This window comes from Ipomoea triloba, chromosome 10 (assembly GCF_003576645.1).
Source record: "Ipomoea triloba cultivar NCNSP0323 chromosome 10, ASM357664v1".
Taxonomy (NCBI): domain Eukaryota; kingdom Viridiplantae; phylum Streptophyta; class Magnoliopsida; order Solanales; family Convolvulaceae; genus Ipomoea; species Ipomoea triloba.
The window spans coordinates 18,079,093-18,105,720 of record NC_044925.1 but is presented as its reverse complement, the minus strand read 5'-3'; the positions used below and the strand labels follow the sequence as shown (position 1 = coordinate 18,105,720).

Genomic DNA, 26,628 nt, shown 5'->3' with positions numbered 1-26,628 from the left:
ACAATAATTCAACTAGAAGAGTTTACAAGAGAATGAAAGAAATTGCATGTTAGGGCAAGAGACTTGAATGATTATATTACATGTTTTTTTTTGTGCGTGATAATATTACAATTAGGCAATCTCTCCCTTGTCCAAACTGTATCCGGTAGGTTTGTAGCCTTGATTTAAAATCTATTCTATTAAGATGATGATGATGATCATAATAATAATAATAATAATAATAATAATAATAATAATAATAATACTCCGTAATAATAATAATCCAGAACTCTTAATATAATGTCACTAATATTAATAATAATAATAATAATAATAATAATAATTCAAAACTCTTTAATATAAGTTCCTAATTTACTTTTTTCTATTAAATCCGTTTATATCAGTAATTACAAATATAGAATTAGAAAAAATTAGCATGATTGATACTAGCTAATCAATTTCCTAATATAATTCCTCTAATATAATTTTCCTATCATATTTTAATTAATTGATACTTTTTTGAATATATCTTACCTAAAAAGCTCTTCCTCCTTTTTTTATAACATTGATCCATATGTTAATCCATTTATTATGGTAATATATATAAGTAATTACCATATACTATTTACCATTTAAATAACCCGTGGTAATTAACAACCGTATTTAACATCTAAATTTATTATGGTTATTAAACATAGAGAATCACTTCTTACGGCGATTATATATATATATATATATATATATATATATATATATATATATATATATCTTCAAATAATATCAATTACACATGCACTTTCTTTAACTACTTTTAAATAAACTCTTAAAAATTATGGTAATTAAGGAATTAATACTTTCTGTAATATAAATTTTATCTAATCGATCGGTTAAGGAAATTGATAATACACATATTACATCTGATCCATAATTAAAGGAAATTAAAAAAATTATGATAATTATTTCAATTCACATATTATTATACTAATTCACATATTATTACGTTCATACAATTATACAAATTATTATTCCAATTCAAAAATTATTACACATATAAAATTATGCTAATGGTTACTTTTGAACAAAATCTTAATAATTATGGTAATTAATAAATTAATTCACACATTATACTTTTATTAATATATTTTTTATACTTGCTGTAGTATAGATTTTATCTAATCAATTAAGAAAATTAATGGTACACATATCACAGACATAATTAAAGGAAATTAAACATACACATATTATGAACACAATTAAAGAAAATTAAACATACACATATTATGTCCATAATTAAACGAATGTCATAATTAGTATAATATTAATTAAGTATAATATATACTCCGATCCTTAATTACCATATAGTAATCATAATAAAACAATCTCATTTTCATTGGAATTAATGATAAATTTTCATGCCCATATAGAAAATTAAACATACATATATTATGGTAGATAATTAAACGAAAATAAGCATACACATATTACGTACATAATTAAAGAAAATGAAACATACATATATTACGTCAATATTACCAACCAGTATTTAACACGATAATCTTACTATGGTAATTAAATATAGAGATTCCCTTCATTTGATTATAGTATATTTTTGTTTCTTAAAATAATATCAATTAGCCATTTTCTCCCTTCTATTTTTTGTTTTGACTACTCCGTTACAATGTAGTATCTGGTCAACACAGTTGCCCTACTGAAGCCCAAAGAGTCAACCAGGAGTGTTAACTGGGACACCGGTGCCACTAGACCACAAGGTCTTTGGCGACTTTTTCTAATATAATTTATAAGCAATCAATTTCAACACTAGCTAATATACAACAAATCTTATAATTTCAAATAAATGTATGCTTTCAAATATTAGAATTATTTATAATTTCATCATTAATTTTATTATTTAAATATATAATAAAAATAATTATCTATGTATCGCACCGGTAATTTATTAGTCTTATTAAGACTTCAATATTCTAATTATAGCTCTTTAAATTAAATTCATATATTTGACTCATATTTATGCCAATACAATAATTTATATGTTTTCCTTTTGGGGTGGCGGTGGGGGCTTTTAAATCCAGCTCAGCTAAATCATTTTGTTACTTCTTTGAGTTAATACCACAAATAGTCCTCTGACTATTGGGCTAGTACTTATTTTAGTCCTCGACTTTCAATTCGACCACAAATGGTCCTCTGACTTTTATTTTTGACCACAAATAGTCCTATGTTAAAATTTCTGTTAAATAGGTGTTAAATTTAGGGGTAATATCGTCAAATTGATTAATATTATTATGATTACTTCTTTTTTAGAATTATATGACAACATAATTAATTTCAAACATTAATAAACATTAAGTTAATAAATATAAAAACAAAATGGTCATGGCAAATTACATAAATGAACAAATTAAATAAAGCTTCATAATTAATGTTCTTAATTTGTACTTGATTAATTATATTAATTCAACGGTGGTGACTTTCAGTTATGTCCTAAACAAAATGTTTGATCGATTAATGAAGAGTGAAAACTATTAATCGGCCATGTATGAACAACCATGAAAATGATGGAAGCAAGGTTTTAAAAAAAAATGTCTTCCATTTTAATATGTTGGTTAAATTAAAATAGATAGCTCTAATATTAAATCTTCATTTTGTACGCATAATTACAAGAATAAGGTGTATTGTCTTTTTATTTAGGAGTATTTATATTTGTTAATTGTTTCAATTATGCTTGTTTGTGAAAATTCTAAACATTTTTATTTTATGACCATTATATATATCAATTTGACGATAATACCCCTAGATTTAACACTTATTTAACAGACATTTTAATGGAGGACTATTTGTGGTCAAAAATGAAAGTTAGGGGACTATTTGTGGTCGAAATGAAAGTCGAGGACTAAAAGGAGTACTACCCCAATAGTCAGAGGACCATTTGTGGTATTAACTCTACTTCTTTTGTTTGATTACAGCTGTGCTTCTATTGCCCAATTTACACGCAAATTATATCTTGGACCGTGGTCCCAAAACGACGTCGTTTTGATTAATGAAAACAGACGGATGAATTCGCGTGACTCACTTTCTTTTCATATATACTGCAGTTACATTTCAACACAACTTCAGTTACATTTCAACACAACTGCAGTTACCTTTCAACACAACTGCAGTTACATTTTGATATAACTACAGTTTCATTCGATAATATCAAACACAAATGTGAAACTGTTATTCAGTATCTTTTCATATACACTGCAGTTACATTTCAACACAATTACAGTTACATTTTGATATAACTACAGTTTCATTCGATAATATCAAAACAAATGTAAGGCAGGATCTTTTAGAATGAACTGTAGTGTCAATTACGGGGTTCCGTCTCCCACTTACTAAAACGACGTCGTTTTGGGACTGCGGTCCACAATGCATTGTGGACCGCGGTCCACGATATAAGAACTGCAATTTACACCTGTTATATTCAATCTTTAGTTTAGGAGTACAGTTATGGAATAAATGTAATTATATATATTTTTTTCCTCATTCTTCTCTAATTATGCCTATATATACTTATAGTTCATCACACAACCCCAACATAATTGCAGCCTCGCCAAAAATCTCGCAAATTTGTGAAAAAGTCGGTAGAAGATCTTCCAAATTCGTAATGTTGGCCGAAATCTTGTGTTTTGAAGATGAAGTCCCTGCGAAACTCACTGGACAAGTAATAATCTGCTCCATCATAGCCGCCTTTGCTGGTCTAATGTTCGGCTATGATATTGGAATTTCCGGTGGAGTGACTTCGATGAACGAATTTGTGGAGAAATTCTTCCCTGATGTGTACGCGAAGAAACACAGGATTGAAGAAGATAATTATTGTAAATATGACGATCAGATGCTTCAGCTTTTCACATCTTCGGTGTATCTCGCTGCCGTGATTGGCAGTTTCTTCGCCTCCCATTGTTGCAAGCGTTACGGCAGGAAACTAACCATTCAACTCAGTTGTGTGTTTTTTATTATTAGTCTTGTCCTCAAGACCACAGCGGTTAATCTTGTTATGCTCATCTCGGGACGCTTCTTTGTTGGTTTTGGTGTGGGATTTGGCAACCAAGCAGTGCCGTTGTTTATATCTGAGATTGCTCCGGCAAACAGGAGAGGATTTCTGAATGTTTTGTTTCAATTCTTGATCACAATAGGCAGTTCGCTTGCCAATATTGTCAACCTTTTATCTTCCAAATATGTAGGCTCCAATAGTTGGAGGGTCTCTTTCGGTATAGCTGCAATTCCTGCTATTTTTCTTGGATTGGGCTCACTGATGGTCGTCGATACTCCTACTAGTCTCATCCAACGTGGGAAAAATGAGGAGGGTTTAAAAGCTCTGAAGAAGATTAGGGGCGTGGAGAACGTTGAGAAAGAGTATGAGGACATTTTACACTGCACTGAAATGGCTAAAAGGGTAAAGACTCCATTTAGGAACCTGCTAATGAAGCGTTCTAGCTGGCCTCAACTTTTCTGCGGCACAATTCTTCAGATATTTCTGGAGTTGACTGGCATTAACGTTATCATGTTCTACGCGCCTGTATTGTTCCAAACAATGGGGTTAGGGGCAAATGCGTCTTTGTTGTCTACTGTCATCATTGGGGTTGTTAATTCAGTTTCCACGGTTGTGGCAATCTTCGGGGCTGATTATTTTGGGAGACGAGCGTTACTGATTCAAGGTGCCCTCCAAATGCTTGTAGCCCAGGGTGTGGTAGGGGGAATTCTCGCAGTATATCTGAAAGCAACAAATACCATACCGAAGTTTGCAGCAGTGATTGTGGTGGCGCTGAGTTGTGTGTTTGTGATGGGTTTCGCTTGGTCTTGGGGTCCGTTGGGGTGGCTAATTGCCAGTGAAATATATCCGCTGGGGACCAGAACAGCTGGTTTTTTTATTGCCGTTAGTGCCAATATGATATTTACTTTTATTGTGGCGCAGGCCTTCCTTACTATGCTTTGCACCATGAAATCCGGCATCTTCTTCATGTTTGCTTCCTTCGTTTTCGTTATGGGGTTGTTTGTTGTGTTCTTGCTGCCTGAAACCAAGGGGATTCCCATTGATGAGATGAAGGAAAGGGTCTAGAAGAAACATTGGTTGTGGAAGAGATGTTTTGATGAAAAAGAGGATGCATTATGCTCGGCTAATTAAGTGCCATATAATATAATGGGAGATAACCATATATCACATTTTATTCCATAGTTTTTTTTGGATTGCTTTTTGTTTTTATATTTAGGCCCTGTTTGGTAAATAATCAGCCTATCAGTCAATTTTGGCTTATTTAATCACTATTAGTTGTTTGGTTAATAAGCTTTTTGTAACTCTAAAATACTAAAATTCAAAAGGCTACTCAAAGTAGCATTTTCAATTAGCTTTTTGAGAAAAAAAATTATACCAAACAACTATCAGCTAACAGCCAACCCAATCAGCCAACTTTTTACAATCAGCTAATGTTATTAACAAATCATACCTTCTAACCCAAACAACCAACCCAATCAGCCAACAGCCATTTACCAAACAGGACCTTAGTATATTTTTGGACATCCTCCTCCTTATTAGAATGAATGAATATTTAAGCTAAAAAACAACTTATATCCTGATAAAGTGTACTTGTATTGGCCTTGGAATTTTTCCTGGAGACAAAATCCACCAAAACCATGCATATATTGCTGATAATACAAATTAGACTCTGAAAGCAACAAATTGCACGCAAACTAAGTCTGGATGTGATTAACCTTATAAGGACTCCAAAGCTAAATATAACTCTTATCAATTTTGAGATAATCATGGAGTCTAGGATGAACCATGTCACCCAAACAACACTGTAAATATGCCTTCATTTTTCTGCACCTTCATTCTTCAGCCAGACATTCACTTTGCACCTTCAACCAGCCGAGAGATAACACATGTAATTTTAATTCCTGCGCCATTTATATACATGTATATTTGTCTTTGATTTTTCAGTCGTCTACCATGGGATTTTGAGAAACCAAACACAGAAAGAATTGAGAGCATTGAATGGCACCCCCTGAGAATTGATTTTCCGGGCTGTTATAGCGCTGAATCATTAAGATGGTTGGGTGTGTTTTTTTTATGGGATACGCACATAGGACACTTTTGAAAAGTGTGCATATATGTTAGCTTTTTGAATTCATGGAATGCATATTTGATTAAGAAAAAATGCACTAGTGCAGGTTAGCTTTTTTAGAAAAAATTAGTTAAAAGGCAAAAAAAATTATGATATTACAGCTCACGTGCGCCCTTACATTTTCTTCGCTTGCTCTGCCGTACGAGCCTCATATAGAGCCGGGGCAGCCACCATCTTTTCTGTACCAATCCTTATTTACTACTACATCTTTTTTTTTTGGGTGTATAGCTCAGTTCGTAGAGCATTGGGCTTTTAACCTAATGGTCGCAGGTTCAAGTCCTGCTATACCCAAACCTACCTTATACTCTACATGCATAGTATGTATGTGTATAGTATTGTAGCAATAACGAAAAAAAGGTAATAGTATACCTATAATTGCTGTTAATCTCATCAATTCCTTAATCATTTATAAAACATACTTGTTAGTTAATTAGTAGAGTTAATTCCACCAAAAGTCCCTTGTCTTTGGTGGCAATTTCAATTTTAGTCCCAGACTATCATTTTTGTCATTTAACATCCTAGACTATTACTTTTTGGACACTTTTAGTCCTTTTGATAATTTTATGGGTAAGATCCTATTTTTAGTAAGGGTATTTTTTTCCCTTTATATTTTATTTTTATTTAACCAATTTTCACCGGTTTAATTAGGTTATGTTAACCAACGGTTCTTCTAATTATAAGGATTCAATCGACAATCCCTAATCAACTTCATCTGCTTGAGTTCAGGGCTTCGTCGACATCCTCCTTCACCGGGCGAAGAACGAGAGCATACACCGGTACAACAGAGCAAAGGGGAATTTGTCATGCTAAATCTGTAGTCCCAAAGTGAAGTAGTCCATCAGCGGTTGCCTCCTGTCGTCATTGCCTATATCAGAAACTGAAGTAGTAAGGAGTACAACAGTTTCATCAACTGAGCCATCTTCATTGAAGATTGGTGAACCTAACCACTTTTGACATGCTTGTACTTTGCCTGCAAGATGAGCAATGGTTGGAGCCAATGTGGCTAAGGCGTCAGTCTGCTTGTTTTCTTTCCTCGGTACGTGTTCAATTGTGACGTCCCCTAACCATTGCATGAATATCTTTGCATAGTTGTTGTATGGGATTAACTCTACCTTTTTTCACTTCATACAGACCCAACAATTAGTTGATTACCAGCTTTGAATCCCCATAAATGTTAATTATCAACTGTTTCATGTCAGCCGCTATCTCAAGCCCAAGTACTTGATACTCAACAATGTTGTTTGAACATTGCTCTATCAAGGTGAATGAATATGGCAACACTTCACCTTCTGGTGTGACAAAGACAACTCCAACTCCTGCCCCTTCTCTATGTGCAACTCTGTCAAAGTACATCTTCCAAGGGGGTAGGACCTCAATGACAAGCACATCTCCATCAGGTATATCATCAGACAACTCCCATTCAACAGGTATTGGGTGATTTCCCATCGTCATCACTTGAGCCTCCGCTTTCCTAATTTCTCCTTTACGTACACGAGTGTGTACAATGGTTTTTGGTTGGACTTTCAACACTTCACCCTATTTATCGTCTTATACGATAAGGAATCATACTTCTAAGCCTTTTCAAAGGCTCTACTTCAATTGGATGACTGTCATTGTCTTTCATAACTTGGATAGCTCCAAATCGATTATGTATTTACTTTCTCTTGGGAGCTTTAATATTTGACCCCAATCTGTCAAAGACTTAACATCGAGATTCCACCTTACCCATTCTGTCGAAGACTAACTTCTTCTTGTATTGTCCTTTATCATTGGCGGGAGTGAGTTTTGGATCATTCTCACTTTCATCCGTTGAGATACAATTACTTGCAGCCCTATTTATAAGAATTCACATCGGTTTAAGTGGGACATAACCCAACCCTTTGCGTGCTTGAGGTTCCTGTTGATTTACCTTGCCCTTACCACCAGCTTCTAGGATAAGCTTTCCCAACTTCTGTGGCTCGCTGATATTATAGTCAGCTTTGGCTAGCAGCTTATAAACATTAGGGTCGAAACCCTCAGTACGCTTGGTGGGCAATACTTGGTCTGCTTTATCACCACTTTTCTTCTCGAATGATTTCGCTGCATCTGTTTTAAGTGTATAAATCCTTACGAGTGGAAATATGAGTTTTGCGTTGTGTTGATCCCCCTCTACAACTTGCTTTCCCTTTGACTTTGGTTGGGAAGGTGGGTCGTCATTACTTTTCTAGACATCTTCCACAATGACCTATTTCTTTATATAAAACTTTGCATCCGCAAAGTAAGACTCAGCCTTTGTGAAAGGGCATTCATTGGCGACTACCTTTTCAACCACGCCGTTCTTTTCACACATGAGGCATTGATGCCAAGATGAGGGCACCACCCTATTTTCATGTATCCAAGGCCTCCCAAGTAACAAGTTATAAGATGTTCTCGCATCTATGACATGACAGAGGACACTTGAACTTCAACTTTCAATTCTTAAGCCAAACCTAATGATGCTGATTGCTCTTTGTCACCCTTGGTTGAAACCTTGTATCATTAAACGGCTTTGGGCGAGCTCATCTATAGATACACCAAGGTCCTTCATGGCTCGGAGGGATAAAATGTTGACAGTTGAGCATTGTTCAACCAAAATTCTTTTAAGCTTTTGCCCACGTGTGTAGCCTTCAACAAACAGTGGGCAATTGTGTGGCGTGCCTCAAAGCAACAAGTCTTCATCCTTGAAGGTAATTTCTATTAAGTAGGAAGCAGCCCTATGCATTTGCACTTTCTCATTCTTGACGTGTTTAGGAGATGAACACTCTCATCCATCCACTTGCTTTTCATTTGTATTTAGGTAGGAGCTAGCAATGCCTGCCCCTTGAAGATTAGAACCTTTTGGCATATATTGAGCTAAAGAAACTAGTGCTCGTACGTGGCTGTTTGACATACCCCTTCATCTTTGACCAGCGGGCATGACCATTTGTTGAGGTTTTCTCATACCATCTTTTCATTGTGTCACTTGATGTCTCATAGGCTCACTTAAAGAAATTCAAACCAAAAGTAATATTTATTTAGACTATCAATTTTAGACTAAGTATTTAAACTAGCGTTTTTACAAAATGGTAAACATTTATTTTAGTGACAATTATAATTAATCTCTCATATATTATCTTGCATTCATATACTTTGAATTACCAATTTAAATAAATAAATTCAGCATTCAATTAAATATTGACATTATCTCATTCGCGCAATGCGCGTGAAAAACTAGTTACTATATAAATGATATTTCCCTCTCTTAGGTGTTCTTGGTTGTATTTTCTCTCATTTCATTCTTCTCTACCTTAGTGTTTTTTAATTGTACTTTTTTCTCAATATATGCTACATCAAGGTAAGTTCCTAGACCTTCATCAAGCTACTCCAACTCCTATATTGTACTTTTCTCTATATATAATTATATATGTGTTTCATCTTGGTAAGCTTCCATCTTTGTCCATATGAGTTAGACCCTCATATTGTACCCCTATATTGTTTGTTTTTTTCTCTCTCTCTCTATGCGTCTATTTTTTCTCTACATGCATGTTGCATATTGGTAAGTTCCCATTTTGTCTATGAGTTGGACCTTCATCTACCCAAACTCCTATGTTGTACTTTTCTCTATATCTTGCAAAGAGTTAGATTAGACCATCACGGTAAGTTACTATTGTTTTTGGTAGTTGAATTGATTGTTTTATTTTCTTTGGCATTTAATATTTTAATTTTTTTTTTAAAAAAAATAAATTATTAGAGTATTGTTATTTGAACATATATGGATGCATTAGTATAAAATAACTAATCCGCGACCCTTGTAAAGGACTTTTCGCGACCCTTGTACAATGGTAGCGAAAGTTCAGTCGCGGAATGTTGAGCATCTGCAACCATTCTAAAAAAAGAAGAACGGTTCGCAGATTATAATTTTTTTAATCTTCATTTTCCACGATCGTTCTTAGGGAAGAACAGTCACGAAAACTCTTTTTTTTTTTTTAAACAATTTCTAAATACACCAAATAATAATACACACCAAAACCGCCCGTAGTATATTCAACTAAACAAACAAGCATATACCAATAACCAAATGGAAGATCATATCATGGGTTCAGAGTCAATAGTAATAATTTTTTTAATATTAAAAAAAAAGAAGAAGCATACCAATAAATTCTTTTCTAATTTATTCTACATACAACGCAACTTTTAGTCTAATAAAACTACAAGAAAAAAGGGGTGCAAATTTCCGCCATTTTTAGCTATAAAACACGTCCGGTCAATCTTTAAATTCCATTAATTCTTCCGAGTCGGGGAACAAAAACTCACTCTGTTAAGACTAATTTAGTCTGATACAATCGCATACTAGTTTCATACTTTCATTATAACAATACTAAAAAGTATCATTTTAAAAGTATCATTTCATTGACAATATATATTATTGTATAAGGTCTATTTTTATGTTTCATTTTTCACACACAACTTAATTATAGTTATATTTTAAATTAAATTTGACAATATATATTATTGTATGACTCTAAGTTTTAAATTTATTTGTTTTTACACATTAATTTCATTATAACAACTGAATCTATATGTGCTACAATAGACTATTTTTGAAAAAAATTACAGCATCTGTAACCAAGCTCACCGCCTAGTCTAGTGGGCTAACAAGTTAAATTGCCCAACTTACAAGCCCACATTTTGTTTATAATAAATATATGTTTTAAAAAATATTAATTTTTGTATAATCCAAAATGTAAATCTCAAAATCATATTTGAGAAGTTTAAAATATAAATTGTTAATTTACTTGACTGCGTATATAAAGTTGTGTATCCATATAATATTGCTATTTAAAATATGAAATTAGAAGTTTCAAATAGGTCATCAACCCGACCCATATGATACATTCTACTGTGAGCCATGGTCCATGTAGCAGTATGGACCATATATAGAGTAATATTATTTTAAGAGTTAATTCTCAAAATGGTGCTCCGACTATGGTCTGTTCTTAAATTGGTACCTTGACTTTTAATTGCACCCAAGGTGGTGTTCTAACTTTTGAATTCTAAGTCAAAATGGTTCTCCGTTAGCTTTGGCGTTATGTAGGTGTTCAAATGAAGGGTAAAATTTGAAATTCAAGTTTTACACTCCAATTTAAACCAACATGTGACTCCTTTCAGGAGTATTTTTTCAAATTAGCCTTTTGTTCTCCTAAATCTGCAATCAAAACGTAGGATAATCAACTAGAAGGGCAGAAATATTTACCTTGAAAAGTTTGTGGATGAAGTTGAAAGATGAACTTTTTTGGCCTTCTAGTTCCACCTTTTGATTGCAAATTTAGGAGGGCAAAACCCCAATTTGAAGAAATATGTTAGACTACGGAAAGGAATCACATATTGCTTTAAATTGGAGTGCAAAACTTGATTTTTCAATTTTACCCTTCATTTTAACACCTAATTAACGCCAACGCTAACGGAGAACCATTTTGACTTAAAATTCAAAAGTCAAAGGACCACTTTGGGTGCAATTAAAAGTCAATGGACCAATTTAAGAAAAGTTTATAGTCGAAGACCATTTTAGGAATTAATTCTTATTTTAATTATACTTCAATTTCATTTGATAATATATTTGCTATATTTTTTTAGTTTCATTTTCTACACACACTAATTTCATTATAACAATATACAATTGTAGAAGGGAATTTGTGAATATATATATATGTTAACATTGTGTATTCTAATTTACAAATTGTGAATTTTTAAAATGTAAATTGTGAACATTTGGATCTAGGTCCACCTTGGATCCACAGAATAATTTGCGAACAATACATGCAAATTATTGTGTGGACCATGATCCACATAGTTGTTTAGAGCATGAATGCAATATATATTTTTAATATACTAAAAGTACATTATTTATGTACTAATGAATATATATTATTTGATACAAACTGTATTTAAGTATATGTACGTTATATGTTTTCAAAAAAAAAAAAAGAAGAGTAATTTGTATCTGTGGCACAAATATGTGTACTATGGTCCATTTGAATAATGATTGAACAATACAATCTAGGCTCAGCTTTGGACAAATTACAATATATGTAACCAAGCTCACCACCTAGTGGGCTAGCAGGTTAAATGACCCAACTTACTGCCCACATCTATATCTATATATATATAATAACGGAAGTGCCTCACTAAAGGGCATTTTAGTAATAATATAATTAATATAATTAATTAAAATAATTCTTATTTTGTTAATAATATAATTAATATATCACCCTACTAATCAGCCAAATTTCCTAAACCACTCCCCATCCACCCCTCTTAATTTCTTACCTTTTTCACCTCTCTCTCTCTCTTCCTTAATTTCTATATAAACTATTGCTTATAAATCATAATCATTCTTATAATAATTATTATATACATGCTTAATGTTGGAGGTTGCGGCACTCGGTGATGAAGAGCCTCGAAGAGAAACTAGGTCTTGAGCCTTGATCATAGTTTAGCCGCGTATCAAAATTAACGGTAGGTTTAGCATCCAGGTAGTTTGATCGGATTAGATGCATTATTGCATGACTGCATTACGATTTATTTCAAATATTTCTATTGTTACTCCAAGTACAATTTCATATACTGAATCTGATTTTGAAGTTTCATTATCATTGATGAAAGGCCCCTCATGTGAATTATCTAGCTTTGAGTGGTGGTTATTCCTGCCCGTTTAAAGCGATGACTTCTCTGATCTCTCTGTCTTCATTTTTCTACTTTACTATCATTGTTCCAGAATTTAGAGTGCTACACAAGAAAATGTGATTGGAGAATGGGGAGTGGTTAACTTTCTAGCTTTCTGCTGTGATATACATGACAAGATTTATGTTTATTTTTATCTCTACTACTATGCTATATCATTTTCGAAAGGGTGGGGCTGCAAATCTATGTTTCATTGTGCAATTTGTTGTCTGCTACTCTGCTATACCATTTTCGAAAGATTGGTGCTGCAAATCTATGTTCGATAGTGCAATTTGTATTTTTAACAAATGGGAATGCAAAAATATACATACGAAAGAATGGACTAAAAGAGTAATAATAATTCAAATATTTAACGGGGAAGTGAAATACAACTAGGAGTAAAAGAGTGTCATTTTCCCTAAACCCTAATCCAAAATTCTTAATAGAATTTTTCAAATATTAATAACAATATAATAGTAATAATAATTCAAAACTGTTAATATACGTTCCTAATATTTTCAAAAAATAAAGTTCCTAATAAATCTGTTTATAAGGTAATTACAAATATAGATAGTCGTTATATCATGGACCATGGTGCACAATGCATTGTGGACCATGGATCATGATTGATACTGCAGTTGTGTTGAACTGATACTGCAGTTGTGTTGAACGGATACTGCAGCTGTGTTGAAAGGGAACTACAGTTGCGCGGAACAGAGGCCGTGTCATCCATCTAGAACTGCAATTGTGTTGAACTGATACTGCAGTTGTGTTGAACGGATACTGCAGTTGTATTGAAAGGATACTGCAGTTGTGTTGAACGGATGAACAGTCTCTGTTCCGCACAACTGCAGTTTCCTTTCAACACAATTGTAGTATCTTTTCAACACAACTGCACTATCTGTTCAACACAACTGCAGTATCAACCATGATTATGGTCCACAATGCATTGTGGACCATGGTCCACAATATAATTTGCGAAATATAGAATTAAGAAAAATTAACAGGAATAATACAAGCTAATAATTCTTCAAAAAAAAAATACAAGCTAATCAATTTCCTAATATAATTTTTTATCATATTTTAATTAATTAATATTTTCCCTAATATATCTTACCTAAAAGGCTTCTTCCTTTTTTTAAATAATAATTATTCATATGTTAATCCGTTTATTATGGTAACCTATATAGGTAATTACCATATACTATTTACCATTTAAATAACCCATGGTAATTACCAACCATACTTAACATCTAAATTTATTATCGTAATTAAACATAGAGAATCCCTCCCCTGCCGATGATTTTATATTTTTTACTTCGAATAATATCAATTACCCGTGCACTTCTTTTTGATTGCTTTTGAATAAAATCTTAAAAAGTATGCTAATTAAGGAATTAATACTTTTTGTAATATAAATCTTATAATCAGTTAACGAAATTGATAATACACATATTAAGCCCATAATTAAAGGAGATTTTAAAAATTATGATAATTATTCCAATTCACAGATTATTACGTCCATAAAATTATGCAAATTATTCAAAGTCACAAATTATTACACATATAAAATTATGATAATGTTTACTTTTGAATAAAATCTTAATAATTATAGTATTTAAGAAATTAATTCACACATTATACTTTTATTTAAATGTTTTTTATGCATACCGTAATATAGATTTTATCTAATCAATTAAAGGAATTAATGGTACACATATTACGAACATAATTAAAGAAAATTAAATATACACATATTACGGACATAATTAAAGGGAATTAAACATACACATATTATGTCCATAATTAAACATATACATATTATTTTATTAAAAATAATATATAATCCTTAATTACCATAATTATTCAGATTACATGCATGGATGTCATAATTATCATAATATTACTTAAAAATAATATATACTCCTTAATTACCATATACTAATCATAATAAACGACCTTCTTTATATTGGAATTAATTATAAATTTTCATGTCTGAGGATCCTCCGAACTTTTTATGCTCTTATCTTTCTTAATATAATTGATATTTTACCCAAAAATGCTCTTATCTTTCTTAATATAATTGATATTTTACCCAAAAAATTATAAATTTTCATGCCCATATAAAAAATTAAACATAAAAAATTATAAATTTTCATGCCCATATAAAAAATTAAACATATAATTTTCAAGTAAATATATCCCATATAAAAAATTAAACATATAATTTTCAAGTAAATATATCAAACACTAATATACAAATCTTATAATTTCAAATAAATATACACTTTCAAATGTTAGAATTGTTTATAATTTTATCATTAATTATATTATTTAAATATATAATAAAAATTGTATTCATGCATCGCATATATAATAACAGAAGTATCTGGCTAATTTTTTCCGCCCAAACTCAACGACAATTTATTCATATTAACAGCATTAGACAAAATTGTCATTTCACATTAATATTTAAAGACCTTAAATAAATAATTGGACTTTCCTAATTAACCACAATTACTAATAATTAAATTTAATATTAAAGGAAATGTTAATCTCAATTACCATTATATAATAATGAAACACATGCATAATGTTATACCAATATAATAATAATGAATTAGTGATAATAAAGGCATAATAGCCAATTATGCATGAAATGTATGCATATAGTCTTGAAAACTAAAACATTTACCAAGAAAATGGTAACAATATGTAATAAACACCTATTCAATGAAATATATAATTCAGCTTGCTTCTCTTTCTGTGGTGACTTTTGAATTTTGATACTGATCTATGCAGCACTAATCGGTTTAAGGGTTATTAAAAGTCTATACCCATGAATGATGAGGAAGATGCTTTTGAAAATGTAGATAATGAAATTTTTATAATAGTTTAATTAAAATTAAACATGTGTCGTTAATTTTTTTAATTATAATTAATTAGGGTATAATATTATGAGAACAAAATAAATTGTTATTCCTATTCTTCTCTGTAATTACTATGATAATTTTACAATATATATATATATATATATATATATATATATATATATATATATATATATATTTATTTATTTATTTATTTATTTATACTTAAGGTATAAAGTATAATTGCACAAATATTAATATAATTGTCTAATAATTATTATGGTAATTAAGTTAATAAATACACATATATTAGTATAATTAAAATTAAACATGAGTCATTGATTTTTTTATAATTACAATTAAATTTTTTAATAATATATATACTTAACATATAATACTATGAGAATAAAATAATTTGTCATTTGTATTCTTCCGCTAACTACTATGATAATTTTATGCTAATCTCTCTCTATATATTTTTATACTTTAAGGTATAAAAATATAATTGCACAATATTAGTATAATTACATAATAATTATTATGATAATTAACAAATTAATTGTACAAATATTAGTATAATTGTCTAATAATTATTATATATGTTAATTAAGTTAATAATTACACAAATATTAGTATAATTACAACTAAACATGGATCGTTGGATTTATTTTGATAATAATAATTAAAATTAATTCATTTAGATATGGAGGAGTAAAAAAGTAAATCTGATATGGTAAAAAAGAATATAGGTATGAAAGTATAATTGCATAGATATTAGTATAATTGTCTTTATGGTAATTAAACTAAACACGGGGAATTGGATTTATTTTTATAATAATTTCAATTAAATTATTTTTCATTTTTTTCCCATATTTATTTTAGTAATAATGTAATTACATAAATTATATTACATATTTATTTTTTAAAGATAATTACAGACAAACGAGTCATATATTTTTCAATTAATTGAGTGATACTTTTACACTAATATTTTAATTGAATAAATGCACACTTTCAAATATTAAAATTGCTTATAATTTAATTTTTAATTTTATTATCTAAATATATAATAGAATAAATGTACACTTTCAAATATTAAAGTTGTTTATAATTTAATCTTTAATTTTATTATCTAAATATATAATAAAAATATTTTATCCGTGCATCACACGGTAATTTACTAGTTTTATTTATAATGATAAATATATGTTTAAAAAATATTAATTTTTGTTTATAACCTAAAATGCAAATCTCAAAGTTAACAAATAATACAGGCTTTAAGATTATATGCAAATTAGGCTGTGGACCCAGGTCCACCTTACACAAGGTGGACCTGGGTCCAAAACTACATCATTTTTGTCTTCTTTTTTTTAAAAAAAAAATTAATAAACATATTGCTGAATATAGAGTTGTCCAAAAATGTGTGAATGTAGAGGTTTCAAAGTGTGAATGTAGAGTATAGAAATCGTGAATGTAGATTTATGATGTGTGAATGTAGAGTTGCCCAGAAATGTGTGAATGTTGAGGTTTCAAATTGTGAATATGGAGTATAGAAATCGTGAATGTAGAGTTATGCATGTGTGAATCCGTAATAGAGTTAAAAAGTTCTAGCAACTTGTAGCACTGTAATGTGTGAATGTGGAGTTCTCAAGTTGTAAATATGGAGTATAGGACCTGTGAATATAGGACCTGTGAATATAGAGTTTTGAATGTGTGAATACATAACAGTGGTAATATAGTTACTAAACATATAATCCTGTAATGCGTGAATGTGGAGTTTACAATGTGCGAATGTGGAGTTTACAAAGTGTGAATGTAGAGTTTACAAAGTGTGAATGTAGAGTTTACAAAGTGTGAATGTAGAGTATATGATATGTGAATGTAGAGTATATAATATGTGAATGTAGAGTATATAATATGTGAATGTAGACTCAGGTCCACGGCATAACAACCCAAGATTATATTAGTTGATTACACTAAAAACAAAAATTGTATTAAAATCTATGGTATATGGGCTTCGTGTAATGACATCCATTGTTATTATTCTAAATGGGTGATAACATATATATAGTTTCAATTCTAAACGGGCTCTATTTATTTTTTGCTACTCTTTTCAATGCTATCTCTTCCATATATAAAACCCCATGAGGCACTGGCTAACTGAACATAGATCTCAAAGTTCTCAACTTCATTTCACAATAAAACAAACATAAAACTGACCTAAACTGAACATGTAATTCGGTTAAAATTCAAATGAATTATCATATCCCATTAGTCCAAGATTGAACATCTATAAAATTTGAGAAGGGAATCTAATAAATTAAATAAAGGAATAGGAATTTCAACCAAAAAAAAAAAAATGCAGTTCAAATACCAATAGTTTAAGCAAACCCCTTACATGCACCTGGCCTGGGTTATGCATAAATACATACACCTTATCAACAATGTTCATGTCAAAAGAACTTATCAATAGGGTGTATGTAGTTACGTGTAATTAACATGTGCATCAAACCTCAACAACACCTACCATGTCTAAACTATAATGTATTTTACAATATCAGTGTTGGGTAAATAGTTGTGCTGATTGTGTTAGTAGATTGAGTAATTAAGTTCTGTTATAAAAAACTAATTAATCAAGCACTTATATCAATTGTTTAACCAGTTAAATAACTAATAGTGATCAAATAATTAAGACAAAATTGATTGATAATAAGCTAATAATGTTACCAAATAGGGCCAAAACGACTTAATCATCTCTATCCTCCTGCACCGAATCTAAAGCATGGAACAGCGGAGGGGCAGACGGCACGTAAAAACGTGAAAAATCTAGAAAATTATGAGCAGTAAAAACATAGGAAAGATACAAAACACCTCTGGGCTTCCCCAATTTGGAACTAATCCCAAGAGCCACATCTTGGTATTGGAAGCCCTGGCTCACGCAATGATCAAAAAACTGTTTTATCGGCACGAAAGTCGTGCCAACACATTTGTCGGGCCCCACGCTCTTCCTACACTTGACTTCAAAAACCAAGGCCACATTGTTGCTGCGAACCTCGGTTTCGTGGGTGCGAAAACTCGCGACAATCCACCAGAAAGGCCGCGAGCCGCGATACTCGTCCACGTTTGTTCGACACTCGGCGGAGTTTCGGTCGCCGCCCACCAGGAACGCGGTGGCGTATAGCTGCATCTTGCCGAAGCAAACACCGTGTTTCTTGAAAACTTCTGCGGATTTAATGGTGATTTCTAAGGTTAAAGGGTTCATTGTGATTTTTTTGGTGAGAATATTGTAAAACGACAGATAGGGCATTGGTTGATTATTATAAATAGCGAAAAGAAGTTTAGTATCATCTGAACTCTGATATCCTACCTAGTAGCTAGTCTGTTAAATAAGATTAGCGTTTGACCTATTTGATTTAATCTCAAGGTATATATATATATATAAATTTGAATTAATATGTTAATTTAATTTATTTTATATGTACTAAGTTTTATATATATATAAATTTGAATTAATATGTTAATTTAATTTATTTTATATGTACTAAGTTTTATGCCTCCGAAGTTTTTTTTTTTAAAATTCATTTTATATGTTATTATCTTTATAATAGTACTCCATCTGTCTCAATTTATTTGTCTTATTTTTTCTTTTGCTTTTTTTTACTAATTTAATTTTATGTGTTTAATTTTTAATGTATTTTTAAATATATAAATTTTATATATTAATACTAAAATTAATATTACAAAAAAAATTAAATTAAAATTAACTTCATTCAAGTCCTTCCTTGTAGGGTAAGTAAATTTGTTTTTATATATATATATATATATATATATATATATATATATATATATATCACTGACACACATAAGGCCTTTTAAATACTCCGTAATATATAAAGATGAACTTTATAGCTCAGTAAAATTGTATTTAAATTATTTACTAGTTATTATTAAATATGCTTGATTAATTTATGATTTTATAAAAAATTATAAATGTAATAAATTAAGGTGTCATAGTGGATTTAATAAGTGGAATTCATTGGGAAAGTTGAAGACCCCTCCCAAAATGGAAGACTTTCATATGGAGAGCTATTAGTGGCATTCTCCCTACAACTATTAACCTCCTTTTAAGAAGAGTAGAAGTGAGCCTGTCATGTCCCATGTGTGTATCTTTTCATGAAGATACCGTGCATTCTCTTATTGAGTGTGAATTTGCACAACGGGGTTTGGCACATGAGTCCATATCCCCATTTCTTGTGTGGTTGGAAACTCTTTTCATGCTTGGTTTTAAAATGCTACGAGGTAGTGTGTTAATAGGGGAAATTATTTGTGAAGGCCCTTGCTGCTATCAATGCATGGAAAACTGTTGTTGCCTCGGTGTTGTCCCCCCCCTATGCGCCACATGTTCAATCAATAGCAACGCCCGGTGCACCACACTGCTTCTTCGATGGGAGTTACTCAGCGACATATGGATCAGTGACGTATAGTGTAGTTTTGTTCTCGGCCGAAGGTGTGATTTTGTTGCTGATTCGAACGACCCATTGCCTTTTTGCACCAATGCTCTTATGGCATAATCCTTTGCTTGTAAAGAAACTATATCATGGTTGAAGGATCATGGAGTTGCTACGGTAGCTTTACACACAGATTGCTCGATGCTGCATCGCTATATTAATTCTTCTACTATATATTAGTCCTAGATCTCATATTGAAGTTGTGATTATGATTGCTAAGATCTTATTTCTTTGTTTTCTGTTTGTTCGTTTCATTTAATCTCTAAACATTTAAATTTAGTTGCTCATACTTTAGCTGTTAGAGCCTCACAGCAGGCTAGTTTTCTATAATGGGACTCTGCCCCTCCTGACTTTATTTATGGTCTTCTACATTAATATATAGTTTTTATTGCTTTTAAAAAAACGGTGTTCCTAGTGCGTATCTTTGTATCGTTCCGTCTCAAGGAAGAAGTAATAAACATAATAATACATGATAAAGTAAAGAGAGACTAGAACATGGAGAGTGCTGATGACACTTCATTTTAGTTAGTTGTGTAGTTGCGTTGAGACAACTTTGAGATGTAATAATTTAGATTTTCAACTTATGACCCTGTTGGATTTTGAGTTTGTGGTTCTAGCCTTAGCATGTAGCTTAGTGGAAGTTAGATGTGGCATAACACCCTAGATGTTTGGTTATTGCTTCCGTTGTGACTAGAGTTTAATTTATTATCTTTTGATCAAATTCTAAACTTTAATTGCATTAAATATTGCCGTAATGTTGGGGCCTTGGGGGTATTACAACCAATCCTGTGAACACAGCCTTGGGCCAACAAAGTTTGACCAACCAGAATCAATCTCTAATGGGGTGTTTGGTTGGATGGAAAATATTTTCCATGGAAAATGTTTTCCCAAAAGTGAAGGAAAATGATGTTTTATGTTGTTTGGTTGGATGGAAAATATTTTCCATTGGAATTCTACTTCCTAAAGGTGAAGGAAAACAAAATCCTAGCAAAAGGTTGGTATTTTGTTTTCCATAGGATTTGGGAGAAAGTATAACACAATTGGACTATTTTACCCTCATCAAAGTCTAGTAATTACACATGTATATAATTTGTTATCACTATTATTATTAAGAATTACACATGTATATAATTTGTTATCACTATTATTATTAAGGATTACACATGTATATAATTTGTTATCACTATTATTATTAAGGGTATATTGGTCTTTATATTCATAATTCCTTACCATTTTAAGGGTATATTGGTCTTTATATTCATAATTCCTTACCATTCCAAATCCAACCAAACAATGGAATTCATATTTCCTTACCATTCCAAATCCAACCAAACAATGGAATTCATATTCCCAGTAATTTCTTTTCCATCAACCAAACAATGGAATCTATTTTCCTGGTAATTTGTTTTCCATGGAATTTGAATTCCATTTCCTTCAAATATTTTCCAGCGAACCAAACGGGCTGTAATAGATACTAGGGTTGGACTTGACCTGAGCATTAAGAAAGGAGCCCCCTGGATAATGCCTTGCCTTCATTACCTGATCGAGCCACCACTGAACACTCGTTAGTCATATAAGTCTCCAACCCTATTTAGCTAGAAAGACCTTATTGAACAAGTGAAGCTTCTTAAACCCAAGTCCTCCATCCCTTTTCGGAACACTCAACCTATCTCAGCTCATCTAATGCATACCACATCTTCTTCCCTCTACCAGCATTTATTTAAGATTCTTTCTAGTTTATCGCAAAAGGTGAGTGGAAACAAGTGTAGCTCATAGTATATATAGGGAGAGCTTGAGCCACACTTTTCAGGATGATTTCTTTCCTAGCTTTGGACAAGACTCTTTTCCCCCAACCACCAACCCCCTGTCTAATCCGGGACTCAATAAAAGAAAACACCTCTGTTTTTTCTCTACCAACTCCAATTGAAAACCCCAAATACTTTCTAATGTTCGGCGCCAACCTAACCCCAAGAGTAGCCGTGACAGCCTAACGCTAAGTCTCCGGATTGTTACGACTAAAAATAATGGAAGACTTTAAATAATTAACAGTTTGACCTAACATAAGCTCATAAGTATTGAGACAACTCTTGGCCTTGCTAGCCTCCACCTCCGTCGCCTTAAAAAAGAGCAAACTATCATCCGTGAAGAAGAGATGAGAAATACATGGGGCTCCTCTATAGACTTTACAGGCAGACCAATTTCCCCTCTGAACAGCTTGCTTGATAAAAATAAAAAAAAAAAAAAAAAGCCCTTCAACACAAAGAATAAGCATATAGGGCGAGAGAGGGTCACCTGTCTCAGACACCGAGTTGGGACAATAGCCTCTATGAGCTCCCCATTCACTAACACCTTATACCTGACGGAAATAGCACATAATTAACATGATGAGATCAACAAAACTCATGTCAAACCCTATAAGAATCATAACTCCACACAGGAAATTCCATTCCATTTTTTCATACGCCTTCGCTATATCAAGTTTTGAAGCACTCCAACTAGTTGCACCCTCCATTTTACAATTTAGATAGTGCACCAACTTAGAAGCAATGAGGATATTGTTTGTAATAAGTCTCCTAGGAATGAAGGCGCTCCGAGTAATGTCAATTGTTTGATCCAGGACCCCCTTCAATTGGTTAGCTATCACCTTTGCAATGATTTTATATACGAGGTTGCACAAGGCATTTATTACTTATTTAGTCATCTAGTAATTTTTTGGGCTAATTATAAAGACAATGTTATAAATTCATCATTTTTACTCATTTTTCTCTATGAATCATGCTAGGCTCCCATCCAATTTTCATTGCATTTGTTTTATTGCTTGATGTGGAAATATTTTTCACCAATAAAAATGCTTCAGCTATTCAACTTTTTTTTTTTTAAATTGAGTGGACCCTTTTAATTTATTAATATCAATTAAAGAGAGATGTTAGGAGGTAAAAAAAAAAAAAAGAGGGGAAATAATCAATTTCTTTTTTTTTATTGACCATTTTGAATAAGTGTGAAAATCATAAATTTTGAAATCAAACTTATGAAAACTATAAATTTTCAGGCCAAAATTATTAAACAAAGTTTTTTTTTTTTTGACATATTGAATGCTTCCAACTGACTTTAACTCTCTTATGGGGGTTATGATTTATGAATATTTGTTGCATACTTTTCTTGACAAATTTCTTTGTCCTTGGGTGAGAGAAGTTTAGGATCCGCTTACTAACTGGAAATTTTCTCCAATTTTATGGAAATTTGGAAAGTTGGAGAACAGAAAACAAAAACGCAGGTTTACTAGCACAATTTTTCCATTTTGAAAACAGGAAACAATTTATCTATTTTCTATAAACTGAAACACTATTAAAAACTGTTTTCTAAATGGAAAACAAAATCATCTATCATCTATTAGACTATATGTCACTATAACCTCTTTCTCACAATTATCTACTTACATTTTTATTCATTACTATGATTACATTCATTATTATCTTCTTTTACTTATCATCATCTTCAATCTTTTCTAGTTGCATTACTTGTTTAAACATAACTTATTTGCTTATGTTTAAAATTATACATTGTTCACATTATCAAAATTAAAAATTTAAATCTATACCACGTTTTATATTTTGATTGAACTCAATTGATTATTGGTTCGGATATTTTTAATTATGTTATATCGGATACAAGTTTGGTCTAAATATCAGATATCAAAATTTCACATATATTACTATATTAGAATTCAAAGTAAAAATTACATATTATATACATGTCATTCAAATGAATATATCCAAAAATATTTTAAATATTAGCTCAAAAAATATTAATATTATCTAAACTAAATTTTATGTGAACTTAATAGGTTATTAGTTCACATATATTTTTAGTTATGTTATATATAGATATAAATTTGGTTCGGATATCAAATGTAAAAATTTTACATATATTATACTTTTAAAAGTAAAAATTATATTTATTCTATTTAAATCAAATATACTTTAAAATATTTTAAATATATATAAGGTTTAAAAATCACTCGAAATTAAATTTATGTTAATTTATAACGTTAATCTAAAAAAATAGATTTGAAAAAATAAGTGTTAGTATTAGTAAACAAATTTTCTAAACAAAAAACAAAGAATGAAAACTGAAAAATTAGAAAACATAAAATAGAAAACAAATTTCTGTTAGTAAACATGTCCTTAAATTTCTAATATTGTCATTGAATTTGTCTAAAATTTTAATTAGATTACTAAATTGGATAATAAATTTATATCAATTATTTAATTTGATTTAACTGAAGTTGATAAATCATTTTTGATATTTTAAAATATTAAAAAAAATCAAATAGACTATCAAACTTTTATTGTTTGTGCAATTGTATTATCGGAAAAAACATGTGCAATATCTAACATAAAAAATGTGTTCAATTAGCATCATTTACTTGATATTTCTAGTGTAAATTAGTCAAATAGTTGAGTTGGTGTATGACAAGGCTAATTTTAAAAGCTAGGCACTTGTATGTACATTTTATAGCATTGATATGTCAAGTTATATCAAACATTTTATTTTAATTATTATTTAAAAAGAGGGCCTTGGTTACCCACTCTCACATAACGTTGAACTTGGAATCTCGTTGTTACCAGCCAATTTAGTTGAAATTGCTCCCCATACATTATATAATTGCTAAATATGTAAATTGGCATTGCCACACTATCTTTTTACGGAAACTTGTAGGTAACAAGTGGATAATGTTAATTGTATAAATTTGTATATTAAATATTTTAATTATACATAATGGAGATATTGAAAATGACCCAAGAACGGGGACTCCAAGTTCGGGAGCTTAGAGCCTGAGACCCAAGAAGATGGTTCGGTCGGCCCAAGAAGGTGACTCGAACGAAGGCGACCTGAACCAAGAGAGGTGATTCAGACCAAAGGGTTCTTGTTGGTGATTCAGACCAAAGGGTTCTTGAACAAGAACGGCGATCCGAATCAAGGAGGTCCAGGCCAAGCAAGGCAATCCGAACCAAGGTGGTCCTACCAAGGTAATTCAGACAAATGTATGCGACCCGGGGCACCCAACCATTCTCGTCTTGTAGCCCATCTCGAGGGTCATAATGGTGGGTTCTGACTCAGTCGTGTGGACAGTTCGTGAGATTTGACACGTTCTTGCACGCCACCATGATTTAGCTCAAGTTTGTTTAACTTTTCTTGTATAAATAGCTTATATCATAATTTAATTTAGACAAATCATGTTATATTTCAGCATGTCTCATTCTTACACAACATACATTGTAATACTCTTAAATCAATCCCTTCACTATCACTACAATTGTTCTCATTTACCATTTACCTTTATAACTTATGCAAACTTAGTTGATCCATACATACTCCACATCAATTACTTTCATCAACACACAGACACACACAGAGGAAGGGGTTCAGGTGAGATAAAAGCCCCATGTGAGAAGTGAGATAGAATCTCAGTCGTAGATCAGAAAAAAAATTTTGCTACCTATGAATTTCAATAATGTACTGCGGAAGAAGGAAAAATGTGCACTAAAAGGCAAAAAATGCGCACTAGAGGCACAAATATGTGAAATAATTATTGAAAAATTAAATTTAACATATGATCATCATCGCAAATCATAAACGACCATAAATAATAAACAAACAAACAATATTCAACTCAGATTAGTAATTAGTCATCAAGATTAATTGATCTTTTAAAAAAAGTTCGTCATCTACAATTAAAAGAAGGCTCTGGAAGGCACAACAATGTGCTCTGGTAGAAGGAACAATGTATACTGGAAGAAGGAACAATGTGCACTAGAAGAAGAGAAAATGTGCACTATATGACATAACAATGTGCACTAGAAGAAAGAACAAGGTGCACGGTATGACATAACAATGTGCACTAGAAGAAGGGAAAATGTGTACTATATGACATAAAAATGTGGACTATATGACATAAAAATGTGCACTGGAACTTGCTTACACAAAATTACAATAATGTCACTGCGTTTTTTTAAAAGATCTCTAATTTGAACCCTTGATTTGGACTCAATCTATGGATACAATTTCATCATATTTCTGACCTAAGGCAATTGTTTCACAGGATCCTATATATATATATATATATATAGATGTTCCAATTATAGAAACCATATTTGATGCTTTTTATGATATTACCAAGTTACCAACAAGACGTCATCATTGACGTAAAATTAAAAAGAAAAAAAAAACCGGACCAAAATATTTTAATTGTTGGAGAGGTATAACTAATGATGCTTAAGATACAACACTACTTGTTGTACCTTTATGGAATGAGCTTGTACGTTGCGAACGTATATAGTTGTTCTAGGCGCATTCATTCACCTCAATTTC

General features: G+C 31.2%; 2 protein-coding genes and 1 non-coding gene across 3 annotated transcripts; 2 read left to right on the top strand and 1 right to left on the bottom strand.

Annotated features, from left to right (window-relative positions):
• Positions 1-3,646: 3,646 nt before the first annotated feature.
• LOC116033241 (sugar transport protein 2-like) lies at positions 3,647-5,203 on the top strand. The gene has a single exon (XM_031275997.1). The coding sequence runs from the start codon at positions 3,647-3,649 to the stop codon at positions 5,096-5,098; it is 1,452 nt and encodes a 483-aa protein (XP_031131857.1). The 3' UTR covers positions 5,099-5,203.
• A 1,176-nt stretch (positions 5,204-6,379) lies between these two features.
• On the top strand, positions 6,380-6,452 carry TRNAK-UUU. The gene has a single exon. It is a non-coding gene; the product is annotated as a tRNA-Lys (tRNA).
• A 12,042-nt stretch (positions 6,453-18,494) lies between these two features.
• Positions 18,495-19,010, bottom strand: LOC116033240 (protein SRC2 homolog). Its single transcript, XM_031275996.1, has one exon. It carries the CDS (start codon positions 19,008-19,010, stop codon positions 18,495-18,497), a length of 516 nt encoding a protein of 171 aa, XP_031131856.1.
• Positions 19,011-26,628: the final 7,618 nt, after the last annotated feature.

Coding starts and splice junctions, on each gene's coding strand:
- LOC116033241 (XM_031275997.1), top strand. CDS start 3,647: ATGTTGGCCGAAATCTTGTGTTTTGAAGATGAAGTCCCTGCGAAACTC.
- LOC116033240 (XM_031275996.1), bottom strand. CDS start 19,010: ATGAACCCTTTAACCTTAGAAATCACCATTAAATCCGCAGAAGTTTTC.